The following is an 18,966-nucleotide window of genomic DNA, read 5'->3' as shown; positions in this document are numbered from 1 at the left end:
GAAAATAGTGATACCTGAATTTTTAAAACAACTGAAACGTGTTAACGGGTTGAATACACTGCCCCCTCCAGAGCTCGCTAAAGTGTACTTATCCTTGATAGATAGCGTGAGAAGATCGGTAGATAACGGGAAAGAAGTGAATCTCCAGAGAACCCTCCTTGTACTGCGAAGTGAACAGATTTTGCTGCATGTGCTCTTGAAGCAATACCTTAGCCAGCTTCCAACGTTGATTCTGAAAGATATTCCGGAAAGGAGCAAAACCTTAAAGAAGAAAATGTGAAAATATTGACAGTTTTGTTCTTTGAAAAATAAAACATTGAGGAAACTATAAATTCGGCATTAAGTGAATATGTGTATGATAATCATATGGATTAAGTCTTAAATAAGTATATTGTGAATTTATTTTTTTGGAAGTGAAGGAAATGTAAACAAACACTGCAGTGTAGTTTTTAGTCGATATATGCAGTCAAATCATACATTAAATAAGTTTAGGAGGGATATCGAGCCATTTTTCCTCAGATGTAAGTCCAAAAATATACTTTATTTTTTAAAATTTAAGAAGTCAAAATTTAAAACTATTCGTTTAATTTTAAAATTGTTTTATTTTAATTAGTTTTCACAGACCATTTTCTGTGTTTGCAATAAATTTACTTTCCAAAACCATTATAAAATAAAGCAAATAACCCCTATTTGCTTGTATTAAATCGCGAAAGATAACACCGATTTTTGGCCAAAATAACCGATTGTAGGGATAAGATAAAACTAAAACTTCGTCCCTAGCTATTAGGCTATAGGCTCATTATAATCAACTCACAAAAATGTTGGAATAACATCAGTAGCTATTTCCACTTTCTTAGTTATTTTCTTGTACACCCTCCATTCCAAAAGAAACCGAACTTTTGAAAACAAATAGTACCACTAGTGCCATCTGTTGCAATATTTTACCGGTAGATGTCGTAGTCCCTCATTGACAACTGGTATAAATGTCATGACATTTGGATGCACGGCAACAAAGTTATTGCGTTTCAACTGTCAGTGTGTTGTGTACATCGGTCGGAAAATGAGTTTCAAACAACGAGCTGCAATTGAGTTTTGTGTTAAACTGGGTAAAACTTTTAGTGAAACGCACCAAATGCTACAAAATGCATATGGTGATGAGTGTCTATCCCGTACGCAAGTTTACGAGTGGTTCAGGCGATTCAAATCGGGTAGAGAGACGCTGGATGATGACGAAAGATCAGGCCGTCCCAGAACCGAATTATCGGAAGAAAACATCGAAAAAGTGAATTCATCAAACATAACAAAAAATCGTCGGTGAAAGTTATTGAAATGGAATTAGGCATTCCTCAAACAACCGCATACCGCATTTTGACCGAAGTTTTGGGCCTTAAGAAGGTTAATTCGCGGTTTGTACCACACAAACTCGCCGAAGAACAAAAAGTTAATCGAATTGCGCATTGCAAAGACATCGTTAAAAGTGCTCGGCAGGATCGAAACTTCTTGAAATCGATTGTAACTGGTGACGAGACGTGGTGTTTTGAATATGAACCCGAAACAAAGCGGCAAAGTGCTGAATGGAGAGCGCCGGATGAAGGAACACCCAAAAAAAAGTCGCTTGGTGAAGTCAAAAGTTAAGGTGATGCTGATTTGTTTTTACGATTCAAAAGGAATTATCCACAAAGAATTTGTTCAGCCCGGCCAGACAGTCACTGGAGAGTTTTACTTGGGCGTCATGAAGCGTTTGCTGGCAAGAATTCGTCGTATTCGGCCCGAATATCGCGAAATCGGCAGTTGGACTCTTTTGGACGATAATGCACCATCACATCGTTCGCGACTTGTAACTGAATTTTTGGTCAAAAATCACATTATTCGGTTGCATCATCCGCCCTATTCACCAGATCTCGCTCCGTGCGATTTCTATCTGTTCCCGAAACTGCATTTGGCGATGAAAGGAAAGTGGCACGCATCGATTGATGCCATTGAGAAGGCGACGACCGCCGTCCTAAAGACCATTCCAATAAAGGACATGGAGAAGTCGTTTGACAACTTGTTTGAGCGTGCAAATATGTGTATCGATGCAGAAGGGGAATACATTGATTAATAAAAATGATTTGTTCCAAAATGTACATTGCTTTTTTTTTTTTTTTTTTTTTTTATAACGTTCGGTTTCTTTTGGAATGGAGGGTGTAATTCGGCCAAATATTTGTATATCTTTATGTAATAAACACAAAATAACGAAGACTTCTTTGTTTCACAATTAGACTCCTTCATACCACAATATCACCTACTAGTGCAGTCAAATTAGTAACAAGCTGAAAATTGGTACAGATATTGGGAATGATTTTGTTTACAACATACTAAAAGTCCCTTAAAATCGCACGTAACCTTCACCGTGACCATATTGGAAAATTGCCGCTGGAAGTGTCAAATGAACAATACGCACATAAAAATAACTATCTTCGCTATGGTTGAACATAGAGATAAAATTAGTGTCATTTTATAGAACATAGATAATATAATATTTTTTTATAGAGAAAATTTTTTTCATAACTCATACGTCTAAAAATAATTAGCTCTAAATTCTAAAATTCCGATAACTACCGTCAAACTAATTTAAAATTTTATTAAACTTAGGAAGTAACTATTAATTACTAACAAGTTAAAATTTTTATAGATGTTGGTAAAGATTATTTAAATGACATACTGAAATCCCACTACATTTTCGTTCGCCATATTGCAAAGTGTCCAAACGTCCGAAGTAATTGGAAGATAATATTTTGTTAAGTGAAAACAAAATCTGGACCGGGATAAATATTTAAGAAACTGTAAATGCAGTCGATCCGAAGTCAATTGCGATCAAGGGGGCACGGTGGCTCAGTGGTAGAGCGTTCACCTCCGGTGCTTGGGGTCCCTGGTTCGATCCCAGCTCGCGCCGTGTGGACTTTGTGGTGGACAAACACCGTGCTCGTGGGTTTTCTCGGGGTTCTCCCGTTTCCTCCCACTTTCTTCATTCCACCATTTCACTCATTTCTCATTATCACCGTCTCCTTTAGCCTAACCGGCATAACCGTGGGACGTTACACTTAAAGATTTCATTTCAATTGCGATCAATGCTGGTGGGAGGGGCGAAACACTATGACATGTTTAAGGTTGTCGTTCGCCATCTTGGAATCAACTTGTCTATTTTAAATGGCACATGGTCGTGTGACATATTAAACAACCACCTCGTTCGAAGAGAAAGCCAACGGTTAGGTTATTTTTTCAAACCCTGCAACGGTTTTGAAGTTGTAAATAGATTTAGTATATGTTATATGTGAAATGTCCTGTGCGATGTTTCGATTGTGAAAAACTAGCTTTGTAACAACTCACATTACGTAATCTTGAACGACCAGCAGAGGAGAGAGCAAACTCACATAAGACAATTACAATCACATGACATGTTCAACATGCCCACCGGTCTGCTCTATGGATATCTCTAACCATGCGACCACGTGCTTATGCACTCTGCGAAGCATGGTTGGTGATATTTGTTCACAGGCCGTAATGATTCTCCTTTTCAGGTAACCAATGTCATTAATTTTACACGGGTAGACAACAGCTTTAAAGTGCGTTCAAAGATAGAAATCCAATGGAGTTAGGTCGGGGGACATTGTTGGCCACACAACTGGTCCATGCCAATCTATCCAGCAACCAGAAAAATGTTAATTGAGCCATCGATTACCTTACGACCATAATGCGGCAGTGTCCCATCTTGTTGCCAATATTGATAAAATCATCCTTCCTCTTTCAATGAAAGTGGCATAAGTGTTCGCAAGCATATCTGCATATTGTGCAGCATCCAAGGTATCATGAATGAAAACAGGTCCAATAAGTTTTTTGCCTCTTATTTCACGCCACACCATTACCTTATCTGTACCTTGCATCTTTGATGCATCTATCTAATTGAGATTTGTATTAGGCCAGTACCTAGAAGTCCTACGGGATTTTTTTTTTTTTTTTTTTAACCTTCAACGGTTTTGAAGTTAAATGGATTTAGGATAGATTGTTATCATTTAGACTTAAATTTTATGTGTAGAACATTGAATAGACGGGAACCGACTCTACTTTTTTCTTGTAGGTAGGATAGGATAACTCGAGAGGAAAGAATCGAAATTATCATTTTGGCTGGAGGACGCAGTTCAGAAATAACAGCCATCTTCAAAGAACGACATCCTAATCGCGAGCCAATGACAGTGCTATACGAAAACTAATCCGCAAATTCAGGGCAACGGGAAATGTTGATTTACCTCGATCAGGACTACCACGACATGCAACTGATCCAGACACATCAGTAGCTGTGTTGAGTGTATTGATGAAAATAGTGTGCGAAGTCAATCAAGTGAACATAATGTTAGTGTCAAAAGTGTTCAAACAGGGGAAAGTGGCACCCTTAAAAATTGAAGTTGAAACAAAAACGGTCAGAGGATAATTCTGATAAACCAATGGGGTTTTGTGAGTAGGCGTTGGCCCAGATAGCTCGTGACCCAGTGTTTCCTCATAACGTTGTTTTTAGTGATGAGCAAATTTCTCAGGTGAGATTAACAACCAAAATGTCCGGTAATGGGCTAATACAAATCTTAATTGAATAGATGCATCAAAGATGCAAGATGCAAGTAAGGTAATGGTAAGGTGTGTAATATGAGGCGAAAAACTTATTGGACCTGTTTTCATTTATGGGACCGTGGATTGCTGCACAATATGGAGATATGCTTGAAAACACTGTTATGCCACTTTTGTTGAAAGAGGAAGGGTAGTTTAATCAATATTGGCAACAAGATGGGGCACTGCCGCATTATGGTCGTAGTGTAATCGATGGCTCAATTAACATTTTCCCGGTTGCTGGGTAAGTGTATGGACCGGTTGAGTGGCCAACAAGGTCCCCCGACCCAACTCCATTGGATTTCTATCTGTGGGTGTACTTTAAAACTGTTGTCTACCAGTGTAAAATTAATGACATTGGCTACCTGAAAAGGAGAGTCATTACGGCCTGTGAACAAATATCACCAACCATGCTTTGCAGAGTGCATAAGCACGTGGTCGCATGATTAAGGGTATGCATATAAGAGAGCGGTGGACATGTTGAACATGTCATGTAATTGCAATTGTCTCGTATGTGTTAGCTCTCTTTCTTCCTGCTCATTAAAGATTACGTAATGTGAGATGTTACAAAGCTCGTTTTTCACTATCTTACGAAATTCGAAACATCGCACAGCACATTTCACATATAACATATCCTAAATCTATCACAACTTCAAAACCATTGCATGGTTTGGAAAAATAACCTAATCGCTGAGTTTCTCTTCGAACGAGGTTGTTGTTTTAATATGTCACACGACCATGTTGCCTTTTAAAATAAACAAGTTGATTCCAAGATGGCGGAGGACAATCTCAAACACGTCATAATGTTTCCCCCTTGCACAACCATTGATCCCAATTGACTTCGGATCGACTGCATTTACAGTTTCTCAAATATTTATCCCGGTCCAGATTTTGTATTTCACTTAACAAAATATTATCTTTTAATTACTTCGGACGTTTGGACATTTTCTAATATGGCGAACGAAGACTTAGTGGGATTTTAGTGTCATTTAAATAATCTTTACCAACATCTATAAAAATTTTAACTTGTTAATAATTAATAGTTAAGTTACTTCCTAAGTTCAATAAAATTTTAATTCAGTTTGACAGTAGTTTTCGCAATTTTAGAATTTAGAGCTAAATATTTCTAAAAGTATGCGTTTTATGAAAAAAATGTTTCTCTATTAAAAAAAAAATATTATCTATTCTATAAAACGACACTCAGTTTATCTCTTTAAGTACAACTATAGCGAAGATATTGCTATTTTTATGTGGGTATTGTTCATTTGACACTTCCAGCGGCCATTTTTCATTATGGCGGCGAAGGTCACGTGAGATTTTAGGGGACTTTTAGTATGTTGTTTAGAACATCATTTCCAACAACTGTATCAATTTTCAGCTTTGTTACTAATTTGTTCCCTTTATTATTAAAATTTGAGCTGCATTTACTGCACTATAGAGAAAGCTGGGGACAACAGATGCCTCATAATTACCCTTTTGGAGGGAAATTGAGAACACAAATTTAACATTTACTTATCAACTTATGAGATCATAGGGAATTTCTTGGCTGGAAATTGTTACTCTATTGGCACCATAAACTTCTGCCTAGGTTAACTGCTTTGAAAACTAATGTAAGCTGAGTAACGTGGGAAAGTTGTGAAGTTTCTCATTACCCTCACTTGATCCTATTTCAGTAAAGGACAGTAATGAGACGATGCGTTTGAGACTGACTGAGATTGATGGTAGTTGGAAAGGCTAGGTTTTTAAATTTCTGCAACCAGCTTTGGATCCAATATGTGATCCATATAAACCGGAAACAACTTACGAATTGACGTGGCTGATCCGTCATCCGACATTACCGAGTGTTGTCGGGTCCTGATGTTTACTTCAGTGTCCATTGTGGTTTACCTGTGAACGATAGGAAACCAGAATTACTACCATTCTGAAGCTAGAGGAGCTTCAAAAGTATATTCACGTAATATTTCATCATATTGTAACTAATAAAAATGTTGTACCCATCTGTGCAAAACTTATTAAACGCCCTTTGTGCATATACAGTATATATATAGGGGCCCCATGGTCGGAAAAAATAGTTCCCTTTTAATATTATAGCTGAAAATTGTAAATTGTGATCTGGAAAAGTCCGGGAATATTTACCCGTCGCATCTGTTTTAATATTAACCAGTAATTACAAATGGCTCTTAACACTTCTTCCCCTGTCGTGCTGAAACTGTATACTACTATTGTAATAATTCTATATTCTAATGATTACCTGTGTTATGCTATATGCGGTCAAATATTTGTCGTTACAGATTTCCTGTGGAAAGTAAGAACTTAGGTGGTCATCCAAAGTTGAAGACAACTAAGGCAGAAACTGTAACACAGCCTTGCAATACAAGGGTTACAAGGTCACGGTCGAAGCTTCCTTGTGAACCTAAAACAGATGGAAGTACAAAGAAAGTATCAAACACCTCCAAAACACAACCACAACCAAGCTCTAGTGATAGTAGTAGTTATGCAATTGACTTATCCAAAATAACCACCGAAAGAGGAAACGGGAAATCGAGAAGGCGAAACGCTGCTGCATGCTTGTTCAAGGATTTGTCTACTATCGTAGAAGTACCGTCACCCACGCCTCAAAATATAGCAGAGAGGGATAAGAAATGTATTTCTGAAACAAGGGTAACAAACACTGAAGATAATGATTTTGCATCCAAGACGGAAACACCAAAATCAGATCGTAAAAGAAGATATGCGAGATGTTACAACGCATCGAATTTTGAAGAAGCTCTAGCTGACATAAAAGAACAAGAATCTCCACCGAAAGCTCGTGTGTTAGAAGGTAGGTACCCTTTTGGTTGTTACATAACATTTCACTGATGTTGCCGTATTTATTATTCATTAACTTATTCTTTATTAGAATTATTCTCCTAGCATTAGTGAGGCAGTGCTAGTTGTCAGTTATAACAATACTACAATTTCAATGGAGTAATTATGTAATGAGAGTAAAGTAATTCATGTATGCATGGAAAAAGGTTTTCTTTCTTTTTACATAAGTTGCAAGTCATTGTGGATAAATAAAAATTAGTTATTAAATAGTTGAGGTGCTACATCGCAGAAATCAACGAAAAACTGCAAATTGTGATCAGAACTTTCTCGTTGGTATAAATAATGTTTAAGGTTATACAATGAAATTAAGTCGGGGAAGCATCGTCTAAAATCAAAGAAATCCAAGACGGCGGTCATATTTCAAAATAGCTACGCGATTAGTTTTTCTGTTACACGTCGCAGGAATTGAGTGTTTGGTATCGATTTATAGGTTTTTGAGGTCAAGGATTCCAATTTTTATGTTAAAAACAAATTAAGAATTACTATAGGTGTTTTTCTGTTCCATATACTTTTTAAATTGAAACATAGGCGAAATCATTATACACTATTTTTATCTAAAATATATGATATAATGCTATGCTTGGTCTATGCTGATTGCTGAAAAGATTGTTTGATTTTCTTGTCGCAAACTGTCCAGAAGAAAATGAGCGATGTATGTCTAGTAGCTGAGACTCTGTCAGAAAGGTCTTTCAGATGGACCGGTAGCCAAGGGCATAGTTATTATGATCCAGGACAAAAAAAAAAAAAAAAAAAAAAAAAAAAAAAAAAAAAAATCATGTCTCTTAAATAGTCACGATACAAAAAGTAGTTGTCTTGTCTAATTGAGCGAACAAAGAGAAGCAATAGGATTTCCATATCAAGACAAGTCAGCCAATATTTGAACATGATACTGTCTGCAGCTCGCTCTTCACACCAAATGTCAAATTCAAGCTTGGAACCAGACTGGTGGTAAGCATCTTGCAACAAATGGTATAGTGCTGCTGCAGTCACTTAGTGAATTCCTCTGTCTTCCTTTACGTGAGTTACTTTGAGATAGCTTTCTGCAGCAAACATCACCATGAACTTTTTCTCGCCATACATGTCTGGATAGTTCCACTGAATCACTTTTGATAACGCAAACAGTGGTTGATCCACTACCATGACAGGAATTTGATTTCCCTTAAGAAATTGTGTAACTCGTATTATTACGTTCATCGCATGCTTGATCATAGCTATTGATGATGAATCTTTATAGCAGCGTTTCCCAACCTTTTTCAACTTGCGGCACACTACGGGTATAACTTGAATTCTCACAGCACACTCATAGATATTATTATTATTTGCAAATATAAAATACCATGGTAATTTTTCTTCTGTGAGTACTGATCTTCTTCTCATAGAGATGAAAGCTCGATCACTGGTTTTCCCATATGCTAATTCATTATGCTTATTTTTTATTCTAATTTTAAAATAGAAAACAATTGCAATGAAATATAGGACTCACTTTTAAAAATACACTTTCTTTTTCAAAAACTGTATCCAACCGTTCACTAAGAACGAAGATTACTAAATAACGAACGAACAAACAAATGTCTTGTACTTTTAACTTTGCTGTTTTAACCAAAACCGGTGCATATTATTGCAATCACACAGCTTGCGATGCGTCGGTCAAAACACACCTGTCGAACAAAGTGTTATTCTGTCATTCACGTGCGAATGAGTGTTCTACGAATGTTCACTTGACGCGTGTCGTGCAAGTGCTTCCATTTCTCGGTGTTAGTATGACTCTCAGTTGAAGCGTAACGTAGCAGCTAACTGTGGAAATGTGTACGAGTCGAAATACTGTCTGCTACACAGTAATAGATGTAGAATAATATATTACAATTACAGTATTTTTTTCCATGGTAGAAATTCATAGTAATGTGAAATACAAAAATATACATTTTTCCTATGTCTTGCAATTTGATTGCTATAAAATTAATAATTTTGATTCGATTTCCTCGCGGCACACCAGCGGTCCATTCGCGGCACACTGGTTGGGAAACGCTGCTTTATAGAATAATTGTAAAAGTGACGATATTCTTGGAACAAAATCAGTTGAAGCAAGTTTGTCTATAAGCATGGTAGGTTGCCCACGGTGCCCTGGCTTGATGACATGTTTTAGCCATGCAATTTCTTCTTTCTTCTGATTCGTAGCAGTGGGTGTACATCAGAACAAGTTGGAATAGTGAGTTCTTTTGACTTAAAGATGGCTTTTCCCAGCAAAGCAAACTCGTCCGGAAGACTAGGCACACTTCGCTTTTTGAAGTTACTTATGGCATACTGTATATCTTGTGTAGGCCTTACTGTTCGTAAACATTCAGGTGTCGGATTTTGAAATATTGTCCCATGAAAGGACTGTCCGAAGTTGAATTACAAAGATTGTGGTCTGTTATCGTACGCCCCAATTGAGAATATATCTTTACGTAGTTTTGATGGACACAATACATTTTCTTCTTGGTACCTGACATTTACACGTTCACACATCGCTGTTGAGAGTTCCAGCACACGAGTGTAGGAGATTGAAAGTCCAAGTGAATGTAACTTTTCCACTTTTTTTTTCTTTCTTCTTTTTTTCTTCGTGTTTTTCCAAATATTGAAAGACCCATGTAAACTGGCAGCGGAGATTCTCTATCAGTTTTATGCCTCAATATGTTTCCAGCTGGTTTTCGAGATTGAAAATAAAAAGAAAGCAATTGCGATATTGTTAAAGATGGGGCTGTGTAACAACTTCATTGTCTTCAATGTTGGATCCATACAAGAGCATATTCACATTGGCAAGTAGGGAGCGAGGAACAGATTTACGCTGGGTTTCAGCATGTAAATCACCACTGAATGCGTTCTTTTGACATAGCATTTCTTTCCTTACTATTTTAGTAACACGCAAAAAAGCAAGGGCGTCTTTATCTTGGTCGCTTTTACAAGATTCTAACATGGTATCACCAACAGTTTTATCATATGCTCTCTCTGCCAGATATTTGTGCCGTCATATACGGGAAATGTGCAAGAATTCTCTGTCGTAATCTTGAGGTGTGGTATTTTTTCATCCGTTCCTAGTAGTTGCATTAGTCTCATCTTCTACAGTTTTGTCAGGACACTCATCTTGAAAACTGGTTGCGTTTCAGCTGAACCCTTCATACCTTCCTCCATGAAATTAACTAACTCTGCAAAAACTACCCCTTCACATACATGAACATTGCAAGTTGATGTCAATTGACTACTTCGAGACTTGTTATACAATCCTGCTAGGCACTTGCATGGTGTTTTGCATCTAGAGCAATCATATCACCACCACTAAGTTTTGCTAGTAGATCATTTTATTTTATTTATTTTATTTATTTATTTATTGTCAACACAACGGGCTATAGCCCAATTAGTGTAGTAAATTACGCAATTACATGTTCGTAACTCTTGATAACATAACTTGAGTTCACAACTCATGATAACTCATGATAATGGCATTCCGAAATTTCTTAGGCGACATATCACATATATCAAATTCATTGTTATTTGTACACATTCTATTATATAAAGCTGTTGTCCTCCAGATTGGTGATTTCATCATTATATTAGTTCTTGATTTTCTGCAGTAATAAAGACCAGCGTTTCTACGTACTTTTAATGTGGGGACATAAAAATTCAATAAAGAAACTAAATCCGGACAATCCAAAATATTTTGCGTTACTTTTTGAATTAATAATAAATCCATCATATGTCGTCTTTGTTCTAGTGTAGGAAGATTAAAGTTAGTATGGTTTTAAGCTGTCAAATGTAGGATAAATATGAGTTTCTTTATATGTTAGAAATTTAAAAAAATTTGTTTGTATTCTTTCTAATTGCTTGCGATGTTTTATGTGAGTCGGATTCCAAATAGTAGAGGCATACTCTAACTTTGAACGAACATATGCATTGTACAACTTCTGTAATGTTGAACAATTCTTAAATTCTTTTCCCGTTCTAATTATGAATCCTAATAGCTTGAATGCTTCGCTTGTTATATTTACAATACGATTGTCAAACGTTAACTTAGAATCAAACGTAACACCAAGATCTTTAACTGAGTCATGCCTATTTATTATATATTTATTAATTTCATAATTAAAGTGACGAGGTGATTTGCTCCTAGTGAGTGATAATACTTTGCACTTGCTTTCATTGACCCCAAGTTGATTCGAAGAGCACCAGTTACCAATATGATCTAGACCTTGCTGCAGCTTTATGTTGTCGTCCACAGAATTGATATTAGCATCACTATTTCCTTGTTCAATGGCACACTTCCTCACCTTTTGATCTACTTGTAACGTGGTTACATGAAACAATTGATCCTTGCTGGGCGCAGAACCATCACAAAAGAAGCACATCTCTTTAGAAGTAGATGATCGGTGTTTACGATCATGTGATAATGATGTAGACTCTTTGTCACCTTCATTAAGCTTCCGTTTCTTTGCTCTTTTGAACATGGTAGTTATAATTTAATGCACATTTTTGTGCCATTTAGCTTGTCCTTTTAAAAGAGCTTTTTCCACTCCACAGTTATCTTCATCAAACAGTTTTATATCCAAATCACTGGGTAAGATTGAAAGATAGATTGAAAGGTTTTTTTTTAATTCTTCGCAAGCGTTGCGTATCCAGTGTTACGAAAAGATGCATTTGGGTTATTTGCAGAACATTCCAAATGTTCATCAAATATCTTTTGACACAGTATACATTTTGTCCAATCAACACTTTTATCTTTTATCTTCCAGGTCACATGCAGGAACTAATCGGAGACTCTTTGCCATTTTCGATTGCCACCTTCACGTACTAAAATCTGGAAAAAAAAAATAAATAAATAAAATAAAATAAAAAATAAAAACCGGGATTAGTTGGGTGTTGCATTTCTTACAACGAGTTTACTGTTTTCTAAAGAAACCATAAATATAAAATCCTGTACTTGTGATCAGAACATTTCCTTAGCGCAAAGCAATATATATATATATATATATATATATATATATATATAAAATTTCTTACGCATTTTTAACACAAAAATTGCAATCCTTGACCTCAAAAACCTATAAATCGATACCAAACACTCAATTCCTGCGACGTATAACAGAAAAACTGTAACCGCGTAGCTATTTTGAAATATGGCCGCCATCTTGAACTTCTTTGCGTTTAGACGATGCCTCCCCGACTTAATTTCATTGTATAACTTTAAACATTATTTATACCAAAGGGGATGTTCTTATCACAATTTGCAGTTTTATACACGTAGCACCTCAACTAAAACTTCGAAATGGAAAAGATAATTTACGATAGCCGTGTTTAATAATAATAATAATAATAATAATATAAAGAAACTTTGGAATATAGTACCGTGCAAATATCGACAGGAGGACGCTTTCACATACCATTATATTGTTGCCAATACAAACACAGTGTGCGTTGGTTTTCTCGCGGTTCTCCCATTTTCTTCATTCTATCTTTTCATTTATTTCTCGTCAGTCTCTAGCCTACACGGCATTACCGTTGGACGTAAAACTGAAAGAGTTTTAACCCATTCCTTTTAAAGATATTAATTACCAGAAATAATGTAAATATTATTCTATGCGTACCTGATGTCAGGGACGGAAAGGTTTTCGCTAAACTTTTCATTAGATGGAAGCAAAATTGATAGATTGATATTTAGTTCTTTGTCAAGATGATCCTATATAGGACGAGACTTGCATTTTAAAAGTGTAATCCGAATCACGGTAGTGCTTTTTATGCTCTTTTGCTAGAATCGAACCGAGGACCTCATGCATCTAAGGCATGCGCTCTACGGTTGAGGGAACAGAAGTAGAAAATGAAGAGATGTGAAGCGTCCAGATGTGCTTTATGTTGAAATGCAGATTCTACATTCCGATAAAGCATTTAGGAAGACTATGTGATAATTTTCACTATTTTCTGGTAAATAATTTGGTCACTTCTATTTCGGGATTCCTTTGTTTCAACCCCGAAATAAAAATCTATAGAAATAGTGTTCTTAATATTTTGTACATCGGGGTCCATCACTTAATTTTCAATTCATAATATGAAACTAGCTGAATTATCAGTGTTTAACAGAATCAATTGAATTTAACCTCAAGCCAATATGCATGTTTCGCTTTATAGTAATTTACATAAATTTCGAGATATTGTCATTTGTACGGGCCAGTCGAACATGAAAATGGTTTATAAAAAAAAAATGCTTTAAATATTTGATGGCTGCTATTATAGTTCATTCAATCTTTACAGCTCCTCCAGTAGAGGACAAAGTTACTACTAACCAAATTGAAGAATTGCCTGCGGCCGTAACAGAAGCTGTTTCCAGCGAAATTGTAGAAGATAAGAATGCATCTGAGGAACATGACGTTACATATTTTAGGTAAGTTTTATATAAAGTACTAGCAGCGTTCACCCCGCTTCGCTGCGGTCACCCCGGAACGCAATAAACTTTGTTACTTAGATAATTTTTACTTTTTCGCTTTCAAGTGATATGATAAAAACCATAGAAGATTGCAGTAAATCTTAACATTATATCGCCTGTCATTTATGTTAACCCGCCCCGCTTCGCTGCGGTCATCCCGGTGCTGGCATATTGTAAAAGTGTCTGTAAAAATAAGCAAATCAATTAAAAAATTTTAAACAGAAGATTCAAGCTATTTTCCGCTGTATATCGCCTGTCATTTATGTTAACCCGCCGAGTGACACGGTCATGCGGGTTGCATATAAATACGTTTATTTTTACCTATGATGAACTAATAACAAAGGATTTGTACGTTATGGACACTTGAATGGTCAATTATCTCAAGACACTGGTAATTAAAAATTAAAGTGATATGATAAAAACCATCTAGGGTCCAAATCCTAATAACCCCCCAAAAAGGAAAGAAATTGGTTCAGCCGTATTAGCGTGATGAGCGGATAAAGGATTTTGTACGTTCTCTTTTATATATATAGATAGATTAACTCACTCACTTGTACGATTTAAAGGATTTGCTTAAGGGAGACAAAAGTCTGTCAGTGGTTTCTATTTTGTCGTAGTGCAAACAAATTTAATTGAATTTTATCACTACTTAAAAAAACTAATTGACGCTTTATTAAATATATTTTAGAAGTAATGAATGTAGCACATGCAGTATAGGGATGTACCGATATATCGATATGGGTGATATCGGCCACTTTTGAGAGTATCGGTATCAGCCAATGGACACCGATACTTTTTCCGAATTATTTTCAATTTGTTTAATATTAACAGTGACACTTATATTTCATCAGTTTCTTTTAGACTTAAAATTGGTCTAAATTATTATCAATTGTACAATCGATTTCTTTATGCATATGTACGCCTTTGATTTGCACTACCAGTACTCGACTGACATTTTAGTCCCTCTATGCCAAAATAGTGGTGAAGAAAAGCCAGAGGTCCTCAGTCAGAATCATGGGTGCCTAAAGAAAATTTTCTAGGGAGATCCATTCCATGGTTGCTATATTTATTAGTGTGGTATTTAATATACGTGGCTTACTATATTACGTATAAATTTTCGTGAGCCAGGGGGAAAGCGGGTCCCACTCTACCCTCCCCCTTTGGGCGCCCATGGTCAGGATAGCAGACCCGTCATTAGAATCCCAAACGAGACAGAAGTTTTGATTCAGAAGAAAATGCTATGGAAGAAACTCTCACGACGCTCTGTCATTTTCTCGTACTTACATATTAGAAAAGATTAACGGCGCATGGGGAATATGGAGCTGCTTCACATATTCTCGATCTGTGGAATAAGATGAAGTGGTTAGTCCTACGCTCAACTGCTTTTATCTTCCAAAGTGCCTACAAGTATCAAGGACAATTTGGTACTCAATTTAATTGTAGGCTGAGCACCATAGAATAGACCACTGAAGAAAAATTATCAAAATGTCCCGAGAGGTCTCACGAAGTTTTATGCGTATTAAGACAAGCTCCCTGAGTTTCTTTTGCTACGGGATAATCATCCTGATGTTTAGTATTGTGTCCTTTGCATCGCGAAGCTTTAAGCGCATAAGAGACCTTCCCGAATTTCTCGTTATCGGGGCAGCTTCGACTCGCGTAAGTCTTGTCGGCTCAGTTCTGTTTCAGCACCAAGTGTGAGAGTAAGACCAATTAGTAATTATCTGATTTAGTATTGAAGATACGGTAGACACTTGTCAAGAAAAGGAAGCGTCTGGAGATTTATCGCAGGTAAGTAGGCAAATATATTATTAAATTAGGAATGCACGTGAAATAAGCGATAAGTCGGGCAAGGTTACTTTTACAGAAGATACAATTTTATAGTTTGAAAAAAGGAGGAAAAAAAACGTGTAGTCATGGTATTTTCAATCAATATCAGTTCTTAATTAAAATCATTTTTTATGTCTTTACTGCCTGCTTCTTACAGTTATGAAACTTCTCTCTTTTCATCGAGTTTACTTTTTTTTTTTTTTTTTAGTCAATCTTTCAAACTACCAAGTGGAAACAGTTGTAATTTTTAGTTCACATTGTTCGTAGTACAGTAGTGGGAGAACTCATGTAGAGGTTATGTCTGTCTGTACTCCGTCGCGTTTTTATCAAATGAGGGTTCCAATATAGATAGAATCATTAAATTGTAGCATGTAGGAGATACGCTCAAATTGGGCGTTCCAGGTCTCAAGGTTACCACTAGGCTAAGATATGGGGGTGCAAAGTCCCCTTAAGAATAACATGGAGAATGGGGTGAGATTTTAAAAAATAATCGAAAACGATCAATGTTAGTGTTGAATTCATAGTTTTCGGGGTCGCTGAGATGAATAGTGACATTTGGAAGCTGTAAAAGTTAAAGTTCATCTTCCACCCCACTGCAGGTGGAAGTCGCATTTTAAAAATAATCGGAAACTACCAATATTAGTGTTGAATCCATTGTTCTCGGGGTCACTGAGATGAGTAGTGGTACTTACGTTTTCAGGTTTAACTCTCAGGTGAGGGGTAAATCCATGCCAAGTGATCGAGAAAAAAGAAAAATTGCCGCTCGACCTTTTCAATAATAATAATAATAATAATTTTTCCTTGAATGTTTATACTATATCAGGGTACTTCAAAAACCACAATTTCTTTTTTAAAACATCTCGTAATGATACAGCTTCTGCCGCCCGTTTGCGTTTTCTCGATTTTGGGCGTTTACGTTGTTTTGAATATCTGAGCATGTATTTGTCCTAGTGAATTGAAAATTACTGGGCGTGTCCAACTTGTGCAGAGCTAAAACTTTGTCCTCTTAACATTTTTGCCTAAAACCACTTGAAAGGGGTGAAATCAAGGCCTACAGTAGCAACATTTTTGGACATTGAAAACATGTTTGGGAACAGGAAGCAATTGATGTAGAGGTCTGAATTTGTGTGTGCATGTAGTGCGGGTCCATAAGTATATACTCAAAAACTTGCAGAGCTGTAGCTGCTCTCAAAGGCCTGAAATAATATCATAAATTGGGGTAATTATGCAAATTTGGCATATTTCACTGTCCAATATCCAATGGGCCTGGATAAAAAAAAAAAAAAAAAAAAAATCTGAAATTTTGGGAATAGTTACTCCTTTAGCATACCATAAGAGACAACAAAGCGCTTTTTGTTTTTGGGTAGAAGGGGGTCAAAGTATTAAGGAATGACGTCATATTTTAGGTGTTCACAAATTCAACTGGAAATTCGTTGTTGTGAAGAAAAATAAAGTAGGATGAATGGCTAGTCCAGTTAAGGCTCTCAACGTCGTTTCTTTCCTCTAGTTGTGACTCACTGTCTTATCACCCACAGCAGCACTGGCGAAGAATACCGCTATCAGCAGAAGACGAAAAAAGTCAAAATGCACACTTGGCCAAAAGTCTGAAAGTACTCATTGTTTGCTATATCAATGATATTCAGACATGATTATGCTTGTGCGCCTTTGGCGCGGGAGACCCGGGTTCAATTCCCGGCGGGAGCTCATGTGGTTCGGATTCCACGTTAATCAGTAGGTCCACGTCTCATATAGCCTCGCTGCTGAACGGGACGTAAAACTCAAAAAGCAATGATTATGCTGGTTTTAAGTGTCAACTCATGCCGGAGACTGTTGTCCTTTAGTTTGATCTACATTCCCCAGTTAGTGAACACTTACTGTAAACACTGACTGGGGAATGTAAATGTAACGAAAGGACAACAGTCTCCTGCATGAGTTGACAGTTGAAACAACAATAAACAGAATTGAATATCATTAAAATAGCAAGCAGCAAGAGCAATGAGTACTTTTTTTTTTTTTTTTTTTTTTTTTTTTTTTTTTTTTTTTTTTTTTTTTTTAGCAAGCGTTTTGATTTTTCTCGCCTTCTGCTAATAGCAGCATTCTTCACCAGTGTTGCTATGGATGATAACAGTGAGTCACAACTAGAGGAAAGAAACGACGTTGAGAGCCTTAACTGGACTAGCCATTCATCCTACTTTATTTTACTTCACAACAACGAATTTCCAGTTGAATTTGTGAACAAAACATCTCCTAGAGTATGACGTCATTCCTTAATACTTTGACCCCCTTCTGCTCAAAAACACAAAACGCGTTTGTTGTGTTATGGTATGCAAAAGGAGTAACTATTCCAAAATTTCAGATTTTTTTTATCCAGATCCATTGGAGATATTGCACAGTGAAATATGCCAAATTTCCATAATTCCCCAAGTTTACGATATTTTTTTCAGGCATTTGGGAGGAGCTATAGGTCTGCAAATTTTTGAGTATAAAGTTACGATCCCGGACTATATGCGCACAGAAATTCAGACCTCTACATCAATTGCTTCCTCTTCTCAAACTTGTCTTCAGTGTCCAAAAATGTTGCTACTGTAGGCCCTGATTTCACCCCTTTCAAGTGGTTTTAGGCAAAAATGTTAAGAGGACCAAGTTTTAGCTCTGCAGAAGTTGGACACGCCCAGCAATTTTTCAATTTACTAGGACAAATACGTGCTGAGATATTCAATACAACGTAAACGCCCGAAATCGGGAAAACGCAAAATGGCGGCAGCCGCTGAGTCCCTACGTGATGTTTTAAAAACCCAATGGTCGTGGTTTTGAGGTACTGATATATTATATGCATTCGTGAAAAAAATTAGATTTTTTGGAGATGGTCGAGCGGCACATGCTTGATCACTTAGAATGGATTGACTCTTATATGAAGATCAAATCACTTAATGTAAAAATCTTGCATTTTTGGTTCAAGGATTCTAAACACGGGAAATTAATTTTGAAGTAGTAAGGAAAATAGGGTCGAAGTAAAACTGTTCGGGCCTAGACAATAATTATTAAATCTCCAGTACCTTCAAAAAAAAAAAAAAAAAAAAATTATCAAGAGGTTAGTTTACTTTTTTTAGAACCTTTACATAAATCAACAATGCAGGATTTTTTCATGAAGTGATTCGTTCTTCATGTGAATGACTTACCTGTTG

At 36.5% G+C, this 18,966-nt stretch overlaps 1 protein-coding gene across 2 annotated transcripts in view; it reads left to right on the top strand.

The window, feature by feature from the left end:
- LOC145671344 (uncharacterized) overlaps positions 1–18,966 on the top strand; it is a 128,847-nt gene that overhangs the window by 57,341 nt on the left and 52,540 nt on the right. For both annotated transcript variants that reach the window (XM_081740380.1, XM_081740379.1), the window contains exons 5-6: positions 6,930–7,459; positions 13,783–13,912. In XM_081740380.1, the coding sequence (XP_081596506.1) occupies positions 6,930–7,459; positions 13,783–13,912 (660 nt within the window). The remainder of the gene's footprint in view (positions 1–6,929; positions 7,460–13,782; positions 13,913–18,966) is intronic.

Source organism: Thermobia domestica, chromosome 15 (assembly GCF_964235325.1).
Source record: "Thermobia domestica chromosome 15, izTheDome1.hap1.1, whole genome shotgun sequence".
Taxonomy (NCBI): Eukaryota; Metazoa; Arthropoda; class Insecta; order Zygentoma; family Lepismatidae; genus Thermobia; species Thermobia domestica.
Note: the sequence above shows the minus strand (reverse complement) of the source record. Positions and strands in the feature narration are given on the sequence as shown.